The 21,814-nt window shown below is 43.0% G+C and overlaps 2 protein-coding genes across 8 annotated transcripts in view; both read left to right on the top strand.

Annotated features, from left to right (window-relative positions):
- The first annotated feature begins 266 nt into the window (after window positions 1-266).
- Window positions 267-9,895, top strand: si:ch73-335m24.2 (protein eva-1 homolog C). Of its 2 annotated transcripts, XM_023992778.2 has the most exons (8): window positions 267-444; window positions 6,659-6,861; window positions 7,194-7,317; window positions 7,570-7,722; window positions 8,108-8,251; window positions 8,421-8,498; window positions 8,633-8,716; window positions 9,028-9,895. In XM_023992778.2, exons 1-8 carry the CDS (start codon window positions 333-335, stop codon window positions 9,420-9,422), a joined length of 1,293 nt encoding a protein of 430 aa, XP_023848546.1. In that variant the 5' UTR covers window positions 267-332; the 3' UTR covers window positions 9,423-9,895. The 2 variants fall into 2 exon arrangements, with proteins under 2 accessions (XP_023848546.1, XP_023848547.1); XM_023992779.2 differs by lacking the exon at window positions 8,633-8,716.
- Window positions 9,896-9,920: 25 nt separating this feature from the next.
- The window catches only part of ocrl (OCRL inositol polyphosphate-5-phosphatase), a 41,958-nt gene continuing 30,064 nt past the window's right edge, over window positions 9,921-21,814 (top strand). For all 6 annotated transcript variants that reach the window (XM_070444814.1, XM_070444812.1, XM_070444811.1 and 3 more), the window contains exons 1-5: window positions 9,921-11,008; window positions 11,719-11,811; window positions 18,593-18,684; window positions 19,086-19,124; window positions 19,767-19,880. In XM_070444814.1, the coding sequence (XP_070300915.1) occupies window positions 10,974-11,008; window positions 11,719-11,811; window positions 18,593-18,684; window positions 19,086-19,124; window positions 19,767-19,880 (373 nt within the window). In that variant the 5' untranslated portion in view covers window positions 9,921-10,973. The remainder of the gene's footprint in view (window positions 11,009-11,718; window positions 11,812-18,592; window positions 18,685-19,085; window positions 19,125-19,766; window positions 19,881-21,814) is intronic.

Here is a 21,814-nt window from a genome sequence, read left to right as displayed (position 1 = left end):
AATGCTTGCATGCACACCCACAAGCACATCCATGCACACATGCACGCACAATTGTATGTACGTACACACACACACACACACACACACACACACACACACACACACACACACACANACACACACACACACACACACACACACACACACACACACACACACACACACACACACACACACACACACACTAAACAGTCAGCTGATCCTTTTGACTGTGAAAAGGGGGACTGTTCGATAGTCAAGACAATGGGTATCATTGACCACTCACTCACGGTCAGTAAACAGCCAGGCAGCATCGCATAGTGACAAACCCCACTGGTGGTGTGTAATATAGGATGGGCACCATGACAGTCCCATGGAGCTTCTGGAGGTCCTGCTGGTCTCTGTTCCTCTTCCTCATCCTGGCTCTGAACACACACAGCGCATGGTCCTCTCCAGATTTCTCCGGTAAGTGTGTTTTTGGCCTTTGTTATTGCTGTTATAGAGAAAAAGTGGTGGAAAATAGATACTGGTATGGCTCACTCAGCACTACATGCTGTGTAGAGAGGAAGCCTATGCAAGACACTAGCAGCATCCCAAATGGCACCCGGTTTGCTCACAGGGCCCTGGTCGAAGTTGTGCACTATATAGGGAATAGGGTGTCATTTGGGACGGTACATTCCCTGATTTATCTCCTGGACATCCTGTGCCAACAAACAGCGGCAGCGGTTCACTGTGAGAGACAAGAGTCAGGGTTATAGGGTTAAAGCACCCTGTCCTCCTCATTGACAATAATGTCATTATAATAACCATTATAATTCTGAAAATATCATTCTTGTTTAATTCTTCACATATCACTGATAATGGCCATGCACTATTATCTGTTTCAATACACATATCAAGCAAACAGAATTTAGAATTATAGGCCTGAGTAATAGTATTTTTTTGTACTTAAATAAGAATGACATTGACACCCGTTTGAGATGATAGCAGTGATATACACTCAGTGGTCAGTTTAAGTACACCACCCCGTTCATGAAAATGGTTTGCTCATACAGACTATATATATATATATATATATATATATATATATATATGTGCTATATAAAGCAGGCAGGCAGGCATCAAGGCATTCAGTTACTGTTTATTTGAACGTTAGAATTGGCAAAACGAGTCACCTAAGCGACTTTCCGCATGGTATGATTGTCGGTGCCAGGCATGCCGGTTCCTGCATCTCAGAAATGGCCTGTGCTTTTCCTGTGCTTCCTGTGCTTTTCACCCACGACAGTGTCTAGGGTTTACAGAGAATGGTGCCACAAACAAAAAGCATTCAGTCAGCGGCAATCCTGTGGGCGTAAACAGCTCATTGATAAGAGGTTTAAGGAGAATGGTAAGAATCGTGCAAGCTAACAGGCGGGCCACAAACATAGAAATAACGGCGCTGTGCAACAGTGGTGTGCAGAACGACATCTCGGGAAACACACAACTCGTCGGTCTTTGCCGCGGATAGGCTATTGCTGCACACCACCACACCACACCGGATTCCATTCCTATCAGCTAAAAACAAGAAGAAGCAGCTCCAGTGGGAACGCAATCAATAAGACAGAACAATTGAGGAGTGGAAAAACATTGTCTTGTACGACAAATCCCGGTTCCTGTTGCGTCATGCTGATGGCAGTCAGGATTTAGCGTAAGCAGCATCAGTCCATGGCCCTATCTTGCCTGGTATCAGTAGTACAGGCTGGTGGCGGTGGTGTAATGGTGTGGGGAAGGTTTTCCTGGCACATGTTAGGTCCCTTGATATGAATTGAGCAATGTTTCTATGCCCTGAAGAATTCAGGCTGTTCTGGAGGCAAAGGGGGGTCCAACCTGGAACTAGATGGATGTACCTAATAAAATGGCCAGTGAGTGTATTTGTGTTGTCCTGGTTGCATATTCATTGATGAATGTCAGACACTTCAGCATGACAACAAACAGAGATGTTACATGATGATTTGTTTGGACAAGATAGACAGCCAGTCCATGCAGGGTGACCACTACTGACCAGTGTTGCCTTTGTCTGGGGCTTGTCATTGTCACTCCATCTCTATATCTGACCATTACAGGGATCAACATCTGTGTATGGGTGTGAGCAATGAGCTGCTCTAAGAATAGCACATTGTGAGTGAGTGACTGGTACTGCCCTACCGTGGCTCTGCAGAGCTGCATGCCATTGGGGAACACAAAACAGACCCAGCCAGACAGTGGCCAGGGCATAGAAATAGAATGACTAGAAAGGATATTCATTTTACTCATTCTATTTCTATGGCCCAGGAAATCGCTGTGACAATAAGATGAGTCCAAATCCAACAATAGAATAAGAATCACTAGAACAGATAATTTCCCTTTAAGTCAACATTTTGTCCGTTCTAGGAATTCTATTTCTATGGATCCAACTCTGTTATGAACTCTGTTATCCTATGTGTTTGTGTATCATAGCACAACACTGCTCAGGAGAGCTACTCCCAATGTTTGGGACACAACCCTCTTGTAACCAGGGCTGGGTGACCATGAGTACAATGACACAGGACACAGAATGTGCAATGTGTCAAACTGTTGCTTCACAGATGAAGCCTAGTCCTCAATTAAGAAGCATTTTCAATCAATGGAGATTCTCCATTAAAAGGGCTTTTTCAGGTAAATCGGCCAAGATGGTTTATCAAATCACATTTATTTATAAAGCCCTTCTTACATCAGCTGATATCTCAAAGTGCTAAAACCCCAAACAGCAAGCAATGCAGGTGTAGAAGCACCTGCATTACATGAGATGTAATGTAATTTCATTGTTAAAAGATGATGACTTAGGAAAAACAAACTCATTCTGTGTTTAGTCGATTATTTTATTTGTATGGCAATTGATTTATTACTAACTCAAGTGTATCAAGCCCTATATGGCTTCTTGAATGTGAGGTCATCTTTTATTTMTTAAATATGTTTAATAAACTCTGAACAGCTTGTCAGCTAGTAAAAAGCTGATTAAAACCACTCCCAGAAGATTAGATACAGACTTCAGAAAGTACACTACATACACAAAAGTATTTGGACACCCCTTCAAATTAGTTGAYACGGCTATTTCGGCCACACCCGTTGTTGACAGGTGTATAAAATCGAGCACACAGCCATGCAATCTCCATAGACAAACATTGGCAGTAGAATGGCCTTGCTGAAGAGCTCAGTGACTTAAAACATGGCACCGTCATAGGATGCCATCTTTTCAACAAGTCAGTTTGTCAAATTTCTGCCCTGCTAAAGCTGCCCCGGTCAACTGTAAGTGTTGTTATTGTGAAGTGGAAACGTCTAGGAGCAACAACAGCTCTGCCACGAAGTAGTAGGCCACACAAACTCACAGAACTGGACCGCCGAGTGCCGAGTGACGAGTAAAAATCGTCTGTCCACGGTTGCAACACTCACTACCGAGTTCCAAACTGCCTCTGGAAGCAATGTCAGCACAAGAACTGTTAGTCGGGAGCTCATGAAATGGGTTTCCATGGCCGAGCAGCCGCACACAAGCCTAAGATCACAATGCGCAATGTCAAGTGTTGGCTGGAGTGGTGTAAAGCTTGCCGCCATTGGAAATTAGTTCTCTGGAGTGATAAATCACGATTCACCATCTGGCAGTCCGATGTACAAATCTGGGTTTGGTGGATGCAAAGCAAGACGCTACCTGCCCCAATGCACAGTGCCAACTGTGAAGTTTGGTGAAGGAGGAATAATGGTCTGTGGCTGTTTTTCATGGTTCGAGCTAGACCCCTTAGTTCCAGTGAAGGGAAATCTTAACGCTACAGCATACAATGCATCTAGACAATTCTGTGTTTCCAACTTTGTGGCAACAGTTTGGGGAAGGCCCTTTCCTGTTTCAGCATGGCAATGCCCCCGTGCACAGAGTGCGATCCATACAGAAATGGTCTGTTGAGATTGGTGTGGAAGAACTTGACTGGCCTGCACAGAGCCCTGACCTCAACCCCATCGAACACCTTTGGTTATGAATTGGAACGCCGACTGCGAGCCAGGCCTAATCGCCCAAGATCAGTGTCCGACCTCACTAATGCTCTTGTGGCTGAATAGAAGCAAATCCCTGCAGAAATGTTCCAATATCTAGTGGAAAGCCTTTCCAGAAGAGTGGAGGCTGTAATAGCAGCAAAGGGGGGACCAACTCCATATTAATGCCCATGATTTTGGAATGAAATGTTTGACGAGCACATACTTTTGGTCATGTAGTTTGTTCACACCCCTCGAACCTTTTCCACATTTTGTTGTGTTACAGCCTGAATTTGAAATTGATTCAATTTAGATTTTTTTTTACGCTGGCCTACACACAATACCCCATAATGTCAAAGGTAATTCTGTTACTAGAAATGTTAACRAATTAATTAAAAATGAAAAGCTCAAACGTCTTGAGGAGACAGTATTCAACCCCTAAGTTGAGGAGGATACAGTTATCTGTAAGGCCCCTTAGTTTCTTTTTTAAGTTTAAAAAAGAAACGGAATGGAATAACCTAAAACACAAGGCCAAATCTAGAGTTGCTTACCAAGAAGACAGTGAATGTTCCTGAGTGGGGGAGTAACAGTTTTGTCTTAAATCTGCTTGTAAATCTATGGGAAGACTTGAAAATGGTTGTCTAGCAATGATCAAGGACCAATTTGATAGAGCTTGAAGAATTTTCTAAAGAATAACGTTTGAATATTGTACAATCCAGGTGTGCAAATCTCTTAGAGACTTACCCTGTCACGCCCTGATCTGTTTCACCTGTCCTTGTGCTTGTCTCCATCCCCCTCCAGTTGTCGCCCATCTTCCCCATTATCCCCTGGGTACTTATGCCTGTGTTTTCTGTCTGTTTGTTGCCAGTTCATCTTGTTTGTTCAAGCCTACCAGCGGGTTGTTTCAGCTCCTGTTTACCCTAGTCTCTCTTTTGCTCGTCCTCCTGGTTTTTGACCTTTGCCTGTCTTGACCCTGTAGCCGCCCGCCTGTCTCTGAGCCTGCCTGCCGTCCTGTACCTTGGGCTCTGCTCTGGATAATCGACCCCTGCCTGCCTTGACCTGTCGTTTGCCTGCCCCTGTGGTTACAATAAACATTATTACTTCACACAGTCTGCACTTGGGTCTTACCTTGATTCCTGATATACCCAGAAAGGCTCACAGCTGTAATCGCTGCCGAAGGGGATTCTAACATGTACAGTATTGACTCAGAGGTGTGAATACTTATATTAATTAGATMTTTTTGTATTACATTTTCAATAAATCTACAAAAATTTCTAAAAACATATTTTCACTTTGACATTATGGGCATTGTGTATAGATGGGTAATAAATAAAAATAAATTCAACCCATTTGAATTCAGGCTGTAACACAACAAAATGTGGAATAAGTCAAATCAGATAGAATATTATTGGTCACATACACATGGTTAGCAGATGTTAATGCGAGTGTAGCGAAATGCTTGTGCTTCTAGTTCTGACAGTGCAGTAATAACTAACAAGTAATCTAACAATTCCACAACAATTTCCTCATACACACAAATGTAAATAGATGGAATAAGAATATGTACATATAAATATATGGAGGAGCGATAGCCGAGTTGCATAGATAAGATGCAATAGAATACAGTATATACATATGAGATGAGTAATGTAAGATATGTAAACATTATTAAAGTGGTATTATTTAAAGTGACTAGTGATCCATTTATTAAAGTGGTCAATGATTTGAGTCTGTATGTCGGCAGCAGCCTCTGTGTTAGTGATGGCTGTTTAACAGTCTGATGGCCTTGAGATAGAAGCTRTTCTTCAGTCTCTCGGTCCCAGCTTTGATGCACCTGTACTGACCTCGCCTTCTGGATGGTAGCGAGGTGAACAGACAGTGGCTCGGGTGGTTGTTGTCCTTGATGATATTTTTTGCCTACCTGTGACATCGGGTGGTGTAGGTGTCCTGGAGGGCAGATAGTTTTTCCCCGGTGATGCGTTGTGCAGACCGCACCACCCTCTGAAGAGCCTTGCGGTTGATGGCGGTGCAGTTACCATACCAGGCAGTGATACAGCCCAACAGGATGCTCTCGATTGTGCATCTGWAAAAGTTTGTGAGGGTTTTAGGTGCCAAATCAAATTTCTTCAGCCTCCTGAGGTTGAAGAGGCGCTGTTGCGCCTTCTTCACTACACTGTCTGTGTGGGTGGACCATTTCAATTTGTCCGTGATGTGTATGCCAAGGAACTTAAAACTTTACACCTTCTCCACTACTGTCCCGTCGATGTGGATAGGGGGTGCTCCCTCTGCTGTTTCCTGAAGTGCACAATCATCTCCTTTGTTTTGTTGACGTTAAGTGAGAGGTTGTTTTCCTGACACCACACTCCAGTCAAGGGGTATGAATACTTTCTGAAGGCACTGCATGACAGGGTGTTTGTTTGAACAGTGTTATATTGTACTGTTGGCATTGCCTGCCTCTTAAATGTAAAATCAATTACAGTACAATATTTTGGCATAATAATCCCGTCCTTGCTTTATAGGGCCTTTTTATTTGAATAATTTTCTATATGCATTTTCTGCTCCATTTCTTGAGAGGTGGTGAATTTGATCAAAAGCATTGACAGTTGTCAGTTTGATCTTTGAGGTCTAAGTCTTATCTCCATGCATACCATCTGTTCCTTTTCAGTGTACCTCCACACAATACTAAGAAACCACACTGCTCATGCCTGTGATGGAGACACCCTTTCTATCAAGTGTCCCTCCAGAACCTCTGTGTCCGTCCTGTCAGCATTCTACGGACGCCGTGTCCCCAGCAAGAACTTATGTCCCCCTGCAAACACAAACATGACTGAGGACAACACTGGATGCACTTCTTCTGTCGCTATCCAGGTACAGTATAGTAATTAGCCACACAGAGTTGTCCTCTATTACTGACAGCAAAACAGAAGCCAACTTATCAGCAGTTATCAGCAGTTTGCTCCACAAGTTGAAAACTTATGAACATTTTACTCTTCACTTAAATAATATTAATCACATACTATTAGGAATTACTACAGCAGTGATTTAATAAGTTGTGGGTTTGAACCTGGGTCTCCGGTATGCCTCAAGACTGTCTGCTGAGCTAAAGCCTTTTGATGAGTAACCTTGCCTGAGACCTAAGGACTTGCATGTAAATGTGCATATTTTTCTCACACTCAGACATTGTTGTATTGTCCCTGCAGAAAGTGGTGTCCGAGTGTCAGGACCGGCGTTCCTGTCATATACCTGTCATTAGCCCAGTGTTTGGTCAGGACCCCTGTCCCCTCACCAGCAAGTACCTCATAGTGTCCTACAARTGTCGCCCAGGTGAGACTAGTCCACAGGGTTTGATTGTGTGAGGGTAACACAAACTGTCATAAACTGTGGTTGTGAATTTAGGAGACAAAAGATCTTGAATAGTACTCCACAACTGGATACATCAGGAAATGTATTATCGGACACTGAATTAAATGTGTCTGTTTCTATTCAACTGAATAGAATAACATCTAGTTCTATTGAAATATACAGTATTATACAGTAAGTTTGTCAGTGATCGATACTGCTGTTTTTGTCTTTCAGAGCACCACCGTACTAGGTTGGTGTGTGAAAACGAGAGACTGAGGCTGGTGTGTAAGAATAACACTGTCCTGGCTATCTACTCGGCGACATTTGGCCACCTGCTGCACGGGAGTCCCAACTGTCCTCAGGAAACTGCACCACAGCCTGACATGGGTCTGAAACCATAGTCATTGGTGTGAAACAGGGAACTAAAGTGTCATCTAGTGGTCAAATACTAGGATATAAAATCATGTGCATGTATCAATACATAATCAATAGTACTATGTTACTTACTACAGATGAGTAACACATGAGTAGGTACATGGATATACCCTTGACCTATGCATGTTTTCAACCTCTATAGCCTACTGTATATCAGAGTCAGACCAGGATCAAATACCTATTTTAAATACTTGTGCTTGATTAAGGTTGGAGTTTATACTTTTGGGACTAGTCCTTTTGCTTGTTTGTATCCGACTATATCAAGCACAGCTCAAGTATTTGAAAGTATTTGACTTATTTGACCCACATCTCATCAGAGTGTACATCTATCCTTCAGAGTGTCTGTCACCATCTGCCCTGAGGAAGGTGTCACGCAGGTGTCATGGCCGAGCCAACTGCTCAGTGCTGGCTGACACACACAACTTTGGGGACCCGTGTTTTCCGGGCACCAGGAAGCACCTGAGAGTGTCCTTTACATGTGGTATGTGACTAGAAGTCAAAGAGCCACAACCATGTGAGAGACACAAACATCATGGTGTCTATAACCCACAGTTGAAGAAATAGTTTTCATATCATCTTGCCCTCTGTTTTCATGGTCTCACCAGATTACTGAGAAATTGATCARAATGAACCCTCTTTTGCCTCACCAGTTCCTCGATATCTCTTGGAGGATGTGGGACGGAGCGGATCAACATCAGACCCTTTCTTGATCTCAGACTACACACATGGTAAGACACCTACAAATACATGTATCCAAGTAAATGTAGCTTTAGCTCAGCTACTAGCCGTGCAATTAGGTCGGTGGACAATATGATTTGCAGCCGTTGGGCAGAAGGCACAGTAAGTCCATTCTCATCTGCAGGAGGCTGGTACACTGGCCCCGGCGTCATCAGGCCTCAAAACGTGCTTTATACCAACTCTCTGGAAATTTTTGACAAAATACTGGGTAGGTCTATTGTTTTCTGTGTGCATGTAGGCTGGTTACTCATTAGCAGGGACTCTTTGTACTTGATATATTATGCATTGTCTTACTTAATGATCAGCAGGCACCCATCATTAGCCTGGTCCCAGATCTGTTTGTTCTGTATAGCTGTAGGATTTGGCAAGACAGCACAAACAGATCTGGGACCAGGCCAACCAATTGTAACTATCTTGATTGTATAGCTGTCAATATAGGCTTTGTCTTCTATCTATTTCTCATTGAGCAATATCATGCTAGTTTCACCCCAGACTAGTGTATCATCCCTCCACCCACAGGTCTTCCAGAGAGAGTGGCCCTCTACTTTGTCTCAGGGATCTGCGCTGGTCTAGTCTTCCTGCTCTGTCTGTTCGGCCTGCGCTCCACCGTGGTGAGGGACGTCAAGGACTTGGCAAGAGAGCTGGGGGATGAGCTCAAGGCCAGCCGCAGACCCCGCCGGGAAGTCATGGAGGACCAGTATGACGACGACACCTCTGATGCCTCCTCCTTCCGCCGCCTCACCCAGTCCTACCGTGCGGCGGATATCTTCAGTCCAGCGACCATGACGGTGGAGATGGTGGAAAGGGAGGGAGAGGAGAAGGAGATGCCCAAGTTCGGAGACATCTGGCCCCACAGGGACTCCAGCCCATACGCCATCCATAAGATAATAGGGAATAGAATAGAATATCCATAAAATAAAAGCCTGCAGTGCCCGAGAATCCACAGGAGTAGAGTAGAATAGAATCAAATTGAATACACATAAGATAAAGGCCAGCAGTGTCTGAATATCTATAGGTATTCTATTGTATTCTATACTATACATAAAATAAAAGGCCTGCAATGCTTGAGAATCCACAGGAAAGCTTGTGGGAATAGACAGCAGCAACACATTAATCATAGACTGAAAATGAATATTTAGTAGACATTATTTTCTTGTAATTTCATGTTATCTATCTTTCCTTAATGTACGTTTTATATGATATGGTGTCCTAACCTCATTATATTCAGATAACTGGAATGAAGCACACACATAATAAGTTCAACATGTTTTTGGTTGGTGGGTTTCAATAAACGTAATAACTTTTTGCCTAGAAGTTTTGGGAAATGGTAAGACAATTTCAATTGCACTGAGTCAAATCAAATGTTTCTTTGATTTAGGCCTTTTTTGTATCATTAAATTCCATAAATTCTTCATTCTTCGATCTTCATGTAGCCTACAGTAAACTGTCCAGTAGATGACGCCATCCTCAAGCATAGTGTAGGTCCAGCTCATGCTATACAGACCTCCATTGTTTTCACTGTTTTTCTCACCCACGTTATTGATAATCTTAGTCCAGGTAAGAGATTAGTAGCTGGAAACATTTTTGAATACATGGATCCAAGAGCTTTGTCAATGTAGTCCCTAATTAGGTACTGTATTGGTCTAATACAGTGTACAGGGGCTAAAGGGTTTTCGTGGGCTCATTCCTTATGGTATGATCAATTCACACACACGAACAGGCTTTATGATTATCATAATGATATTCAATTGACTGTTCTGATGTAGCCTGTGTACTTTTCCCGTTTGACCTCGTCCCTACTGCTCTGAAGAAAGCATCCATGCGCAAATGCTGCGAAGCAGGGAAGTTCACATGAGTGAATCTGTAACCAAATGTTGTACACAAATGGTCGCAACGCAAGTGCCGAGTTTATGTAGCCGCTGGATGGCTAGCTAGCCTGCCATTGAAGAGGAGAGAAGACAGCACTGCAGACAAGGTGCCACGATGGAGGAGTTACTAGCAATATAATGACATTATTATCAAAGCTAGGTAGCTAATTATGCCACCGGCATTTTGATTAGCACAGCTAGCACACATTCTTTGTGTCCGTGTGGATAACACATTTTAAGCCAGGACCAGTCTAGCAATATGAACATAGCATGCAGCCTACCTCTTGCAACAAATTATTGAACCAGCTAAGCTAGTTCTCTAGATAACTAGCTTGGTAACTACACGGCACTGGCTGTCAAGTGGTTGATGGTGGAATTAGCTAGCTAACGTTACCTAACGCGTTAGCTAGCTAGCCTATTGCAAGCATAGCATTGCCCCCCGCCCGCAGCTGTCACCCGGAAGGCCGCTGGTCAGGGGTGGGCCCGGGGATTGAACAACTTTCCTTGCCTAAAACGTCTGGATGGACCGAGTAAATATAGCTAGTTGCCTATAACTACCATACGTGTGTATATATATATATATATATATCGCTGAGAATGGATTCCTCTTTGGCCTTCGGACGTGACGAGCAGTGTTTGGCAATATCCTTTTAAAAGTCTGTGCCATTTTTTTGTTTTGCTTTTAAAACCTAGCTAGCTTGCTAGCATAATGGTAACTAGCTAACGTTAGCTTCCTTAATATTGTCTAAATGTTTAGGTTTGCTTGCATTTTAATGTAAATAAACAGTACAGTTTATGTAGCTAATACTGTCTTGCAGGTCAAACATTTGGGTGTGTTACTCTGAATATTTCAGATGTTTATTGATTTGATAACCCATTTAGCCTAGTTACTAAACTAGTTAGATTGGAATGCTATGTTCAGAATTGCATGCCATAGTTGGTGGAATGGCAACAGCCTAACGTAACTAACGCTTGCTTTTTGCTTCAGTTTCCAAAACAATGTAGTTATCAATGTAACCAAATAACCCATTGCTTGGCCCATACAATCTATGGTCATGATGCCTTACTCTTTGAGGCTTGTGCAAATGTACTAACTTTAGTTAAACAACATTTTGTTTCTTGAATAATACCACAAGCATTAGATACATTTGAAGAATTTCACAACAGCCTTGAATAGACAACAGTCTTGAGTAGTTAGTGGGTAAAATATTTGTTCACAAAATCATAGTCAATATTCTGTTCACTAGGCCTATTTATAGTTTTATGTTCAAGCAGGGACACAGACTAGTCTGCCCTAGTCTGTGTCCCTGCCCTCTCATGATTGCTGCTGGTTCCTTAATAGTGATGTTCAAACTGTAAGAGGACAGGAGCTAAGGCTGTCTGGTCAGAAGGAGCCCAGGCTATTGTCGCTGATTGAGTGCTCTGGGGAGTTTATGTAAGTACTAACAATAGAGAACTCATTGTCTGAAATGTAATGTAAATTCATATCTAGGGCTGTTGTGGTGACCGTATTACCGACCGACACACCGGCAGTCATGAGTCATGACCGTAGTCAAATTCCACGTAACTGTTGAGTCATGGTAATCTCCTTTTACGCACCCTGGACATGCGTTAGTAGTACCCAACTCTGTAGTACTGTCAGGTCACTAATGGCCTGGTACTCGGCACTATATTGTCCCTCTAACCACTCTCACAATGCAAATGCAATTGAAAATCACAACAAACACTTGTCATCAAAACAGTACCATGCTTTTAAAACTCACCTACTGTGATTGATCAATTTGAAGAAAGAAATTCAACAACAGGTTGAAACTGAGTGGAAAACATGGTCGTTGTGTATGTGTTTTCTAAGCCAAACGCAAAGAAATGGACAGCGCTTTCTAAGGTGATGATTCATTCTGAACACCAAAGCGCATGGGCCTATATATGACCCCCAGATCTGAAAAAAAAATAAACGTAATTAAAATAATGATTGTGGCATTATACAATACATAGCCTAATATCCTACCACATATTACGCACGGCAGAAAAAAACTGATTTAAGATGTCTTTGGTACATAATTGGTCTAGCCTCTACTGCAAAATTAAACAAATTCTAGTAATCGACTTTATTATCGACTGTATTATGCATACTGGATGGACTGGTTACCTTATGCTACAGTCCAAACTTTCTATCCATGAGCCTGTAGGCGATGCTGTTGGTTCATTGATGGTGCAGGGCAGCTTAGAGTTAAGCCCAAATCAATCAAAAGCGGTTTATTTGGTTCTTTAAAAAAAAAAAGAACACCTGGAATTAGAATGCACTGGAGTGACCGAGAGAACAGACGGCCACGACCATCAACAGCGTTAGCTCGTCAAATTAGAAAGCAAGTCTATTTTTYGAGCCGTTTTGGGTTGTAAGCTAAGGTTTATCAGTCAAATAGGCTACATAGGCTGCAATTGTTTTCAAATATCTGTGTTTGGCATTTTTTTATATTTTCATAGTGACTAGGCTGACACCTTTAGCTAAAGAATATCTCACCACCGAGTGTTTCTATCTCCTCCTCTGTTCTTCATTCCTTTCTCGAGCATGCAGAGTGAGTGGCTGTCAACAGTTTAATGAAATATGTTTCGTTGTGAAAACATGTTACTATAGATGTTCCCGAACAGATTTCACTTGGTTTCCCAAATGTAACCACTGGGTAGCTGCTGGAACAGGGTTGGAGAGTCCATGGCATACAGAGTTTGGGTGGAATATCCCCTGCCACGCAGAGAGAGGCTGCATACTACTCAAACAGTGGTTGATGCCTTAAAACTTCTTATGGCTGCATCCCGCTAACGGGATCGATATGACAACAGCCAGTGAAAGTGCAGGGCGCCAAATTCAAACAACAGAAATCTCATAATTAAAATTCCTCAAACATACATGTGTTTTATATCATTTTAAAGGTAATCTTGTTGTTAATCCCACCAAAGTGTCCGATTTCAAATATGCTTTTCAGCGAAAGCACTACAAACGATTATGTTAGGTCACCACCAAACCACAATAAGCACAGCCATTTTTCCAGCGAAATATAGCAGTCACAAAAAGCAGAAATAGAGATAAAATGAATCACTAACCTTTGATGATCTTCATCAGATGACACTCATAGGACTTCATGTTACACAATACATGCATGTTTTGTTTGATAAAGTTTTTACAAAGAGTTTACATTGGCGCGTTACATTCACTAGTTCCAAAAACATCAAGGGATTTTGCATAGCCACATCGTTTCAACAGAAATACTCATCATAAATGTAGATGATAATACAAGTTATACACATGGAATTATAGATATACCTCTCCTTAATGCAACCGCTGTGTCAGATTTCAAAAAAACTTTACGGAAAAAGCAAATCATGCAATAATCTGAGACGTCGCTCAGAACAATAGCCAAATTAGCCGCCATGTTGGAGTCAACAGAAACCAGAGAATACATGATAAATGTTTCCTTACCTTTGATGAACTTCATCAGAATGCAGTCCTAGGAATCCCAGGTCCACAATAAATGCTTGATTTGTTCGATAATGTCCGTTATTTATGTCCAATTAGCTACTTTGGTTAGCGCGTTTGGTAAACAATTCCAAAGTCACAAAGCGCGTCCACTATAACGTGGCGAAATGTCCAAAAGTTCCATAACAGTCAGTAGAAACATGTCAAACGATGTACTGAATCAATCTTTAGAATGTTGTTAACATACATACTCGTGGCAGTGGTGACTAATTCCTGTCTCCTTCGCCCCCCCTTCACATTAGAGTCATCAGACAAAGTTCTATTGACTGTTGACATCTAGTGGAAGCCGTAGGAAAACTCATCAATATCTCGCTGTAATTTCAATGAGAGCTTGTTTGAAAATCTGGCACCTCAGAAAAAATCCAAACAGGAAGTGGAACTTCTCAGGTTTTTGCCTGCCATATGAGTTCTGTTATACTCACAGACATAATTCAAACAGTTTTAGAAACTTCAGTGTTTTCTATCCAATACTAATAATAATATGCAAATATTAGCAACTATRACTGAGGAGCAGGCCGTTTACTCTGGGCACCTCTGTGCACCTTTCATCCAAGCTACTCAATACTGCCCCTGCAGCCATAAGAAGTTAAGGTATTCCTAATGTTTTGTACACTCAGTGTAGTCGCATCATGCAGCCCATATATGCTTTGATTTCTAAGACATTCTAAGGTTTGTATCGTTCACAACTAAAGTTGTCAAATAACTCTAAATCTAGCATATAGGACCTTTTACGCTCAATGTAGCCACTTCATATGTGCACTCGCTCTGGAATGGTGAAAATATCATTTCTATCTTATTCAGCTAAGTTAAATTATATCCTTCTTACTATAAAATCATATAATATATAATAATGGCACAGGACTTATAAGCATCTTGTCTGCTAATTGAAGTAGCCTACAGCCTATGGCATGGCACATAGTCAGATAACAAACAGACTCATATTTTGTTGTTATGAAATAAATTTTCTTCATATCATGTTTCTTTAGACCTAAAATAAATAATGGATTTATTGTGACGGTGTATACTAAAAGGCTTGGAGATGCTAAAAGTGTTAACATTAATTAACATTCAATTACCGTCTGACAAATGTTCATGACCACCAAAGGCCTATTCATCAAATTAAAATCAAATGTATTTATATAGCCCTTCGTACATCAGCTGATATCTCAAAGTGCTGTACAGAAACCCAGCCTAAAACTCCCAATCTGCCTTTCTCACACAGACTGGTTCGACAAACATGGACATAATGATGAGTTGTGGTCAGGTTTATTTTTGTCAAGCTGTGGTGTACAATTTAAGATGACACATTGCATTGCAAAACCTCTTCCGCTCCGACTGCTAATTTTGCAATGGCATTTTGCTTTTGTGAACCATCTCTACAAGACTATCTGCAGAACCACCATACCAATGATGGCTGTGGTGCTGTGTATACTGTAGTCTACCTTGAATAACGAGGTTGCGTCGTTACAATTTTAGCAGCGTGTTGTTTGAGGTGGAGCGACAATTCCCAGGTATGCCTCTAGAGAGAAACAGTGCAGCACTACAGCATAAAGCAATAGACCTCAGTGCATCCGCTGTGTCCTGATGGGAGTTCACTGTCAAATGCACGCATGCCATTTATTACAGATCTCAGATATCCTAGTGGTTTTCACGTCAGAATCTCATGTTGATGTCGTCTGCTGCCGAAGTGGCTTTTCCTGCAGTCAGATGTTTCAGTATAAAAGTGMAAAGTACTGAACTCATGTTGTTTCTGAGTTCTTAATATGGACAGTCAGGAGCAAGCAGAACAGCCACAGTCTCAATGTTAGGCCCACTGTTTACAGCACCAATCTTGGCTTCACAYGAGGAGATTCTCAGCCTGCAGCTCAAGCACATGGTTGCTTGTCGGATGTTTTTGTTTAGCGAGCAGTACGACTCAGGAACATTACATCTGGTGTGTGGCAGAGAGAGGGCAATTAGCCCCAGTACCAGCCACTGTATTATACCTGCATTCCACCACCATGTCCTAGATTCTAATGAGACTGGCATGAGAGCTACCTAAATGCATCAAAACTGTACATACTGAGCTAAGACCTGCTCTAGTCTGAGTAGTAGGCCTATGCTATGCTCTCATAAGCTGAGAGAGGTSCCAGGCCCTCTGTATGACTAGCCTATAGTTGGTTACCAACTTGGAGGAAACGTGCTGAAAGTGCTCGTAAGGCAGTGATTGCAAGGAGAGGTGCCAGGAGGGGATGATGTCGGTCTTTTTTCAATTATGTCACGTATTGAATTGATCGTTTCTTGCTGGAATAATGGTGAGGGACACGGGTTGTCATGGTAATAGAGCCCTACTTGTTGATGTTAAATGTAGCCTAAATTACGAGGGGATAAAACATTGTGATTTGATATACACTGCTCAAAAAAATAAAGGGAACACTAAAATAACACATCCTAGATCTGAATGAATGAAATATTCTTATTAAATACTTTTTTCTTTACATAGTTGAATGTGCTGACAACAAAATCACACARAAATTATCAATGTAAATCAAATTTATCAACCCATGGAGGTCTGGATTTGGAGTCACACTCAAAATTAAAGTGGGATAAACCACACTACAGGCTGATCCAACTTTGATGTAATGTCCTTAAAACAAGTCAAAATGAGGCTCAGTAGTGTGTGTGGCCTCCACGTGCCTGTATGACCTCCCTACAACGCCTGGGCATGCTCCTGATGAGGTGGCGGATGGTCTCCTGAGGGATCTCCTCCCAGACCTGACTAAAGCATCCGCAACTCCTGGACAGTCTGTGGTGCAACGTGGCGTTGGTGGATGGAGCGAGACATGATGTCCCAGATGTGCTCAATTGGATTCAGGTCTGGGGAACGGGCGGGCCAGTCCATAGCATCAATGCCTTCCTCTTGCAGGAACTGCTGACACACTCCAGCCACATGAGGTCTAGCATTGTCTTGCATTAGAGGAACCCAGAGCCAACCGCACCAGCATATGGTCTCACAAGGGGTCTGAGGATCTCATCTCGGTACCTAATGGCAGTCAGGCTACCTCTGGCGAGCACATGGAGGGCTGTGCGGCCCCCAAAGAAATGCCACCCACACATGACTGACCCACCGCCAAACCGGTCATGCTGGAGGATGTTGCAGGCAGCAGAAGTTCTCCACAGCGTCTCCAGACTGTCACGTCTGTCACATGTGCTCAGTGTGAACCTGCTTTCATCTGTGAAGAGCACAGGCGTCAGTGGCAAATTTGCCAATGTTGGTGTTCTCTGGCAAATGCCAAACTTCCTGCACGGTGTTGGGCTGTAAGCACAACCCCACCTGTGGCGTCGGGCCTCATACCACCCTCATGGAGTCTGTTTCTGACCGTTTGAGCAGACGCATGCACATTTGTGGCCTGCTGGAGGTCATTTTGCAGGGCTCTGGCAGTGCTCCTCTTGCACAAAGGCGGAGGTAGCGGTCCTGCTGCTGGGTTGTTGCCTCTTACGGCCCTCTCCACGTCTCCTGATGTACTGGCCTGTCTCCTGGTAGCGCCTCCATGCTCTGGACACTACGTTGACAGACACAGCAAACCTTCTTGCCACAGCTCGCATTGATGTGCCATCCTGGATGAGCTGCACTACCTGAGCCACTTGTGTGGGTTGTAGACTCCGTCTCATGCTACCACTAGAGTGAAAGCACCGCCAGCATTCAAAGTGACAAAACATCAGCCAGGAACATGGAACTGAGAAGTGGTCTGTGGTCACCACCTGCAGAACCACTCCTTTATTGGGGGTGTCTTGCTAATTGCCTATAATTTCCACCTTTTGTCTATTCCATTTGCACAACAGCATGTGAAATTTATTGTCAATCAGTGTTGCTTCCTAAGTGGACAGTTTGATTTCACAGAAGTGTGATTGACTTGGAGTTACATTGTGTTGTTTAAGTGTTCCCTTTATTTTTTTGAGCAGTGTATTTATTTTTTGAAGTTGGGTGTACTASTTACTGAGCGATCTCCAGCGAGCCTTTTTGGAAAAGAGTGTCTCGACTCGACACATTCCGACAAGCAGCCAGGGTTGAATCATTTTCCACAACTCCACAGTAATCACATTTCCTGGTTAGAGTTGAACGGATGTGTGGACATGTTCTGCCCGAACCCGATGCCCTGGCTACTGCTGTACAGTCATTGTTGGGGAGTGAAACATGACCGACATTAACCCACGTAACAGCTCGGGCAAACTCCATTTGATATGGATTTAAGCTCAGGCCTTGTAAGCATTTCATATGAGGTTAAGCTGTCTTTTATTTGAGTGTCTTGCATGGATTTCAATTGGAATCGACTTCAGTTCGCTGATGCTTTGGCTGTTGCGTTGTCATCATCAGGGAGAGAGAGATATATGACCCTATATTAACCCTAGCATCACAGCTCTGAAGCTCACACAAAAAGACCTAATCATTTACATTTCCTTTCATTGCACTTGCATTTGAATGTCCTGCATGAAACTGCAAAAGTTATGTAAGTTATTTAGAAATGTATTTTTTTCCTCCCTGTTACATTTTTTGGAGATGAGGTCCATGAAATTGCTATGACAAAACCTCTCGCTCACTGTATTGCGTGAAGTTTTATCCAAATTGGATCAAATTAAACTTTTTAGCTGAAAACCAACCATTTAGGGTGCTGTATCCAAATATAATTTCCTCTTCTCCCTCCAGGTTGGGTGTTTTGGCTAACCCTGATGCTGTTGTGTCCTCTCCGGTACCTCAGTTGTCCATACCCATCAACAGTCATTTTCAGATAGTRCGACGTAAGTGAACATATTGTTTCTCTAAATTATCCTTTGAGACTAAATTCCATGCAGTTTGTAATGCAGCCTAAGTAAATGATTTGGAAATTCACCTCCAACAGGATAGTTTTCTGAGACTTTTATATGATATTGTTGTGCTTGCTTCCAGTCACGAAACAGTAATTTGTGATGCAGAGCCCCTCTCCTCAAAATCCTGCAGGCATTTCACTTCACATTCCTTAACTCCTTACCACGGGAGCAGTATTTACTCAAGGTTATTGCTTGTCGTAGTGTGCAACAAGTCCAAGGCGCTTTCTTTTCTCTTGCTAGACAGCATTTAAAAGTCAACAGCTAGTAGCAAGAGCCTATTGGAACCTTCTCACGACATAATCCCCCCCCTCTTTTTAACCGCTTTATTTCAGAGGCCGAAGAAGCGCTGTTCATTGACTTACCATTAAAAAGTAAGTCTTTTCTCCTCATACTTCCATTGAATTTTTTTTTTGCATCCGTCTTGATAGGAATTGTTTCTAATGGAGATTTACTGTAAACAACGGATTAGGTTGTTGTTTCTACCTTTCTATAATACGAGCATATGTGCAAGACCTGTGTTGTGGCAACAATACTACAATAAAAACATTTCAGTCGGTTGTTACAGCACTCTACATTCAATTTGGCTACATTTTTAGAGCATGCAATGCCCTGAGCTCCATGTCTAGATGTGTCTGCAGAATTATTTGGTTGCAAAAGTTGGTCATGAGTTGCCTATGGCAATGGTGCAATCTGCACTCGGTTGAAGTGGGTCACTGTTTCCAAAATCACTGTTTACCTAATTTTGTGCATAGTGGGTAGACATGCATGTAGACGTGGGTATTGTCTCCATGGTTGTGGTGAATGAGTCAATGGTATATTTGTGGCGAATGGAACTCATTTATCCATGTGTTGTCTGCATGTCACTCCTGCCCGTGTCACACACTATGTCCAGCAATAATTGCCCCTTGGGAATAAAGTGTTTTGAATTGAATGGGTCTGTGGTGGCCATAAGGTGAGTCAATGGTGAATGTGTGTTTGTTTGAATGAATCTGTCTTTCTCCCTGCACCTCCAGCTTGCATTAGGATTCGTGTCAGAGGGGAGAAAGCCCCGGAGCTGGTGCTGGAGTTACAGGACGATGAGCGCAGCAATTCTTTCTTCTCCCAGGTGAAGAGAGCCAAGCAACAAGGTGAGCCAGTCTCTCTTTTTCTCCTCTCTCACACTGCTCAACATTACCGAACCGAACTGACGTCCTCCCTTGGGCATGTATTATTCACTTGCACTGCTTCATGTTACTGATATATCTCTACATTCAATTCTCTCACGTCGAACCCATGCCTGCCTGTGACATTCCTCAGATATGTTTAAGCTCTGGGGAAGAGTCTACCAAGGGGATGGGGCGGGGGCAGAAAGGGGCGGTTACCTTCGGTCGCACAGCCTTAGCCATTATAAATGCAGGTTCTGGAGCAGTTTGGCTAGATGGGCGATAGTAACTGTTCAATATGACAACCTGCCCTTTAAGTTTTGAACAGTTCCTGTCCGTGTCAATGGTTGCCTTGGCATCGCTGGTTAATAATTGAGAAAGCCCACTGTAATGAGGTCACACTGATACATTGTCCCAAATGGCACCTTATTCCCTATATAGTGCACTGGTTTTGACTTGGGCCCATAGGCTGCACTATGTAAGGAGTAAGGGTCCCGTTTGGGACGGCGTGTCAAAGCTAGCTTGTAAAAATATAGCAACACAGCCTCTTACATCAACCAGCTCCTTCATATCAAATCAAATCAAGTTTATTTTATATAGCCCTTCGTACATCAGCTGATATCTCAAAGTGCTGTACAGAAACCCAGCCTAAAACCCCAAACAGCAAGCAATGCAGGTGTAGAAGCACGGTGGCTAGGAAAAATTCCCTAGAAAGGCCAAAACCTAGGAAGAAACCTAGAGAGGAACCAGGCTATGAGGGGTGGCCAGTCCTCTTCTGGCTGTGCCGGGTGGAGATTATAACAGAACTATGCCAAGATGCTTCAAAAATATTCATAAGTGCACAGAGCATTGGTCAAAAATAATCATGAATAATGTTCAGTTGGTTTTCATAGCCGGATCATTAAGATTGAAAAATGAGCAGGTCTGCGGAGCGGTGCATGCGGTTATAACGCAGGCAAACAGTTGAACTGGAATAGCAGCCGAAGGAGGGTGACTGTGGGACAGCAAGGAGTCATCATGCCGTGGTAGTCTGACGTTGCCTAGGGCTCGAAGGGCTCACCGAAGTGGAGAAAGAACAGAGTAAGAATTAGAGAGAGCAAGTTTCTAAATGTTCATAAAATGACAGACATGGTCAAATAATAATCAGGAATAAATATCAGTTGCTTTTCATACCATGCATTAAGAGTTGAAAACAGCAGGTCTGGGACAGGGTGGGGGTTCATAACGCAGCAGCACAGCTGAAATGGAATAGCAGCAAGGCCAGGCTGGACTGCTTGGCAAGCAAGGATCATCCAATGGCCGGTTTGCGTGACGTATGGTATAGGCGCTCAGGTCCTCCGAGAAGAGAGAACGAAAGAGAGAAGGAGAGTTTAGGAGAGAGCCAAGGTTTTCAAAATGTTCATAAATGAACAAGCTATGGGTCAAATATATCAGGATAGAATAGCTAGTTGGTTTTCATTAGCCGATCATTAAGAGTTGAAACAGGAGGTCTGGGACAGGTAGGGGTTCATAAACGCGGCAGAACAGTGAAACGGAAATCAGAGGAAGGCAGGCGGACCTGGGACCAGCAAGGCAGTCATCATGCCCGGTTTGCCGTGACCGTAATGGTCCTCGGGCTCAGGTTCTCGCGAGAGAGAGAAAGAGAAGAAGAACGAGAGAATTAGAGCAGCAATTAAATTCAACAGGACCACTGAGAAAGATGGAGAAAGTACTCCAGGCCATATAACCAACTGACCCAGCCACCCCGACACATAAACTACTCTGGGCAGAGTCCATAAAGATACTGGAGCTGAGACAGGAGAGTCAGGAGAGACACTGTGGCACCCATCAGAGAAGAAACCCGACACGGACAGCCAAACAGAAGACATAAACCCCACCCTTGCCCAAAGCACAACCCCCACACCACCGATAGAGGATAT

This window comes from Salvelinus sp. IW2-2015, linkage group LG8, assembly GCF_002910315.2.
Source record: "Salvelinus sp. IW2-2015 linkage group LG8, ASM291031v2, whole genome shotgun sequence".
NCBI classification, from domain to species: Eukaryota; Metazoa; Chordata; class Actinopteri; order Salmoniformes; family Salmonidae; genus Salvelinus; species Salvelinus sp. IW2-2015.
Note: the sequence above shows the minus strand (reverse complement) of the source record. Positions and strands in the feature narration are given on the sequence as shown.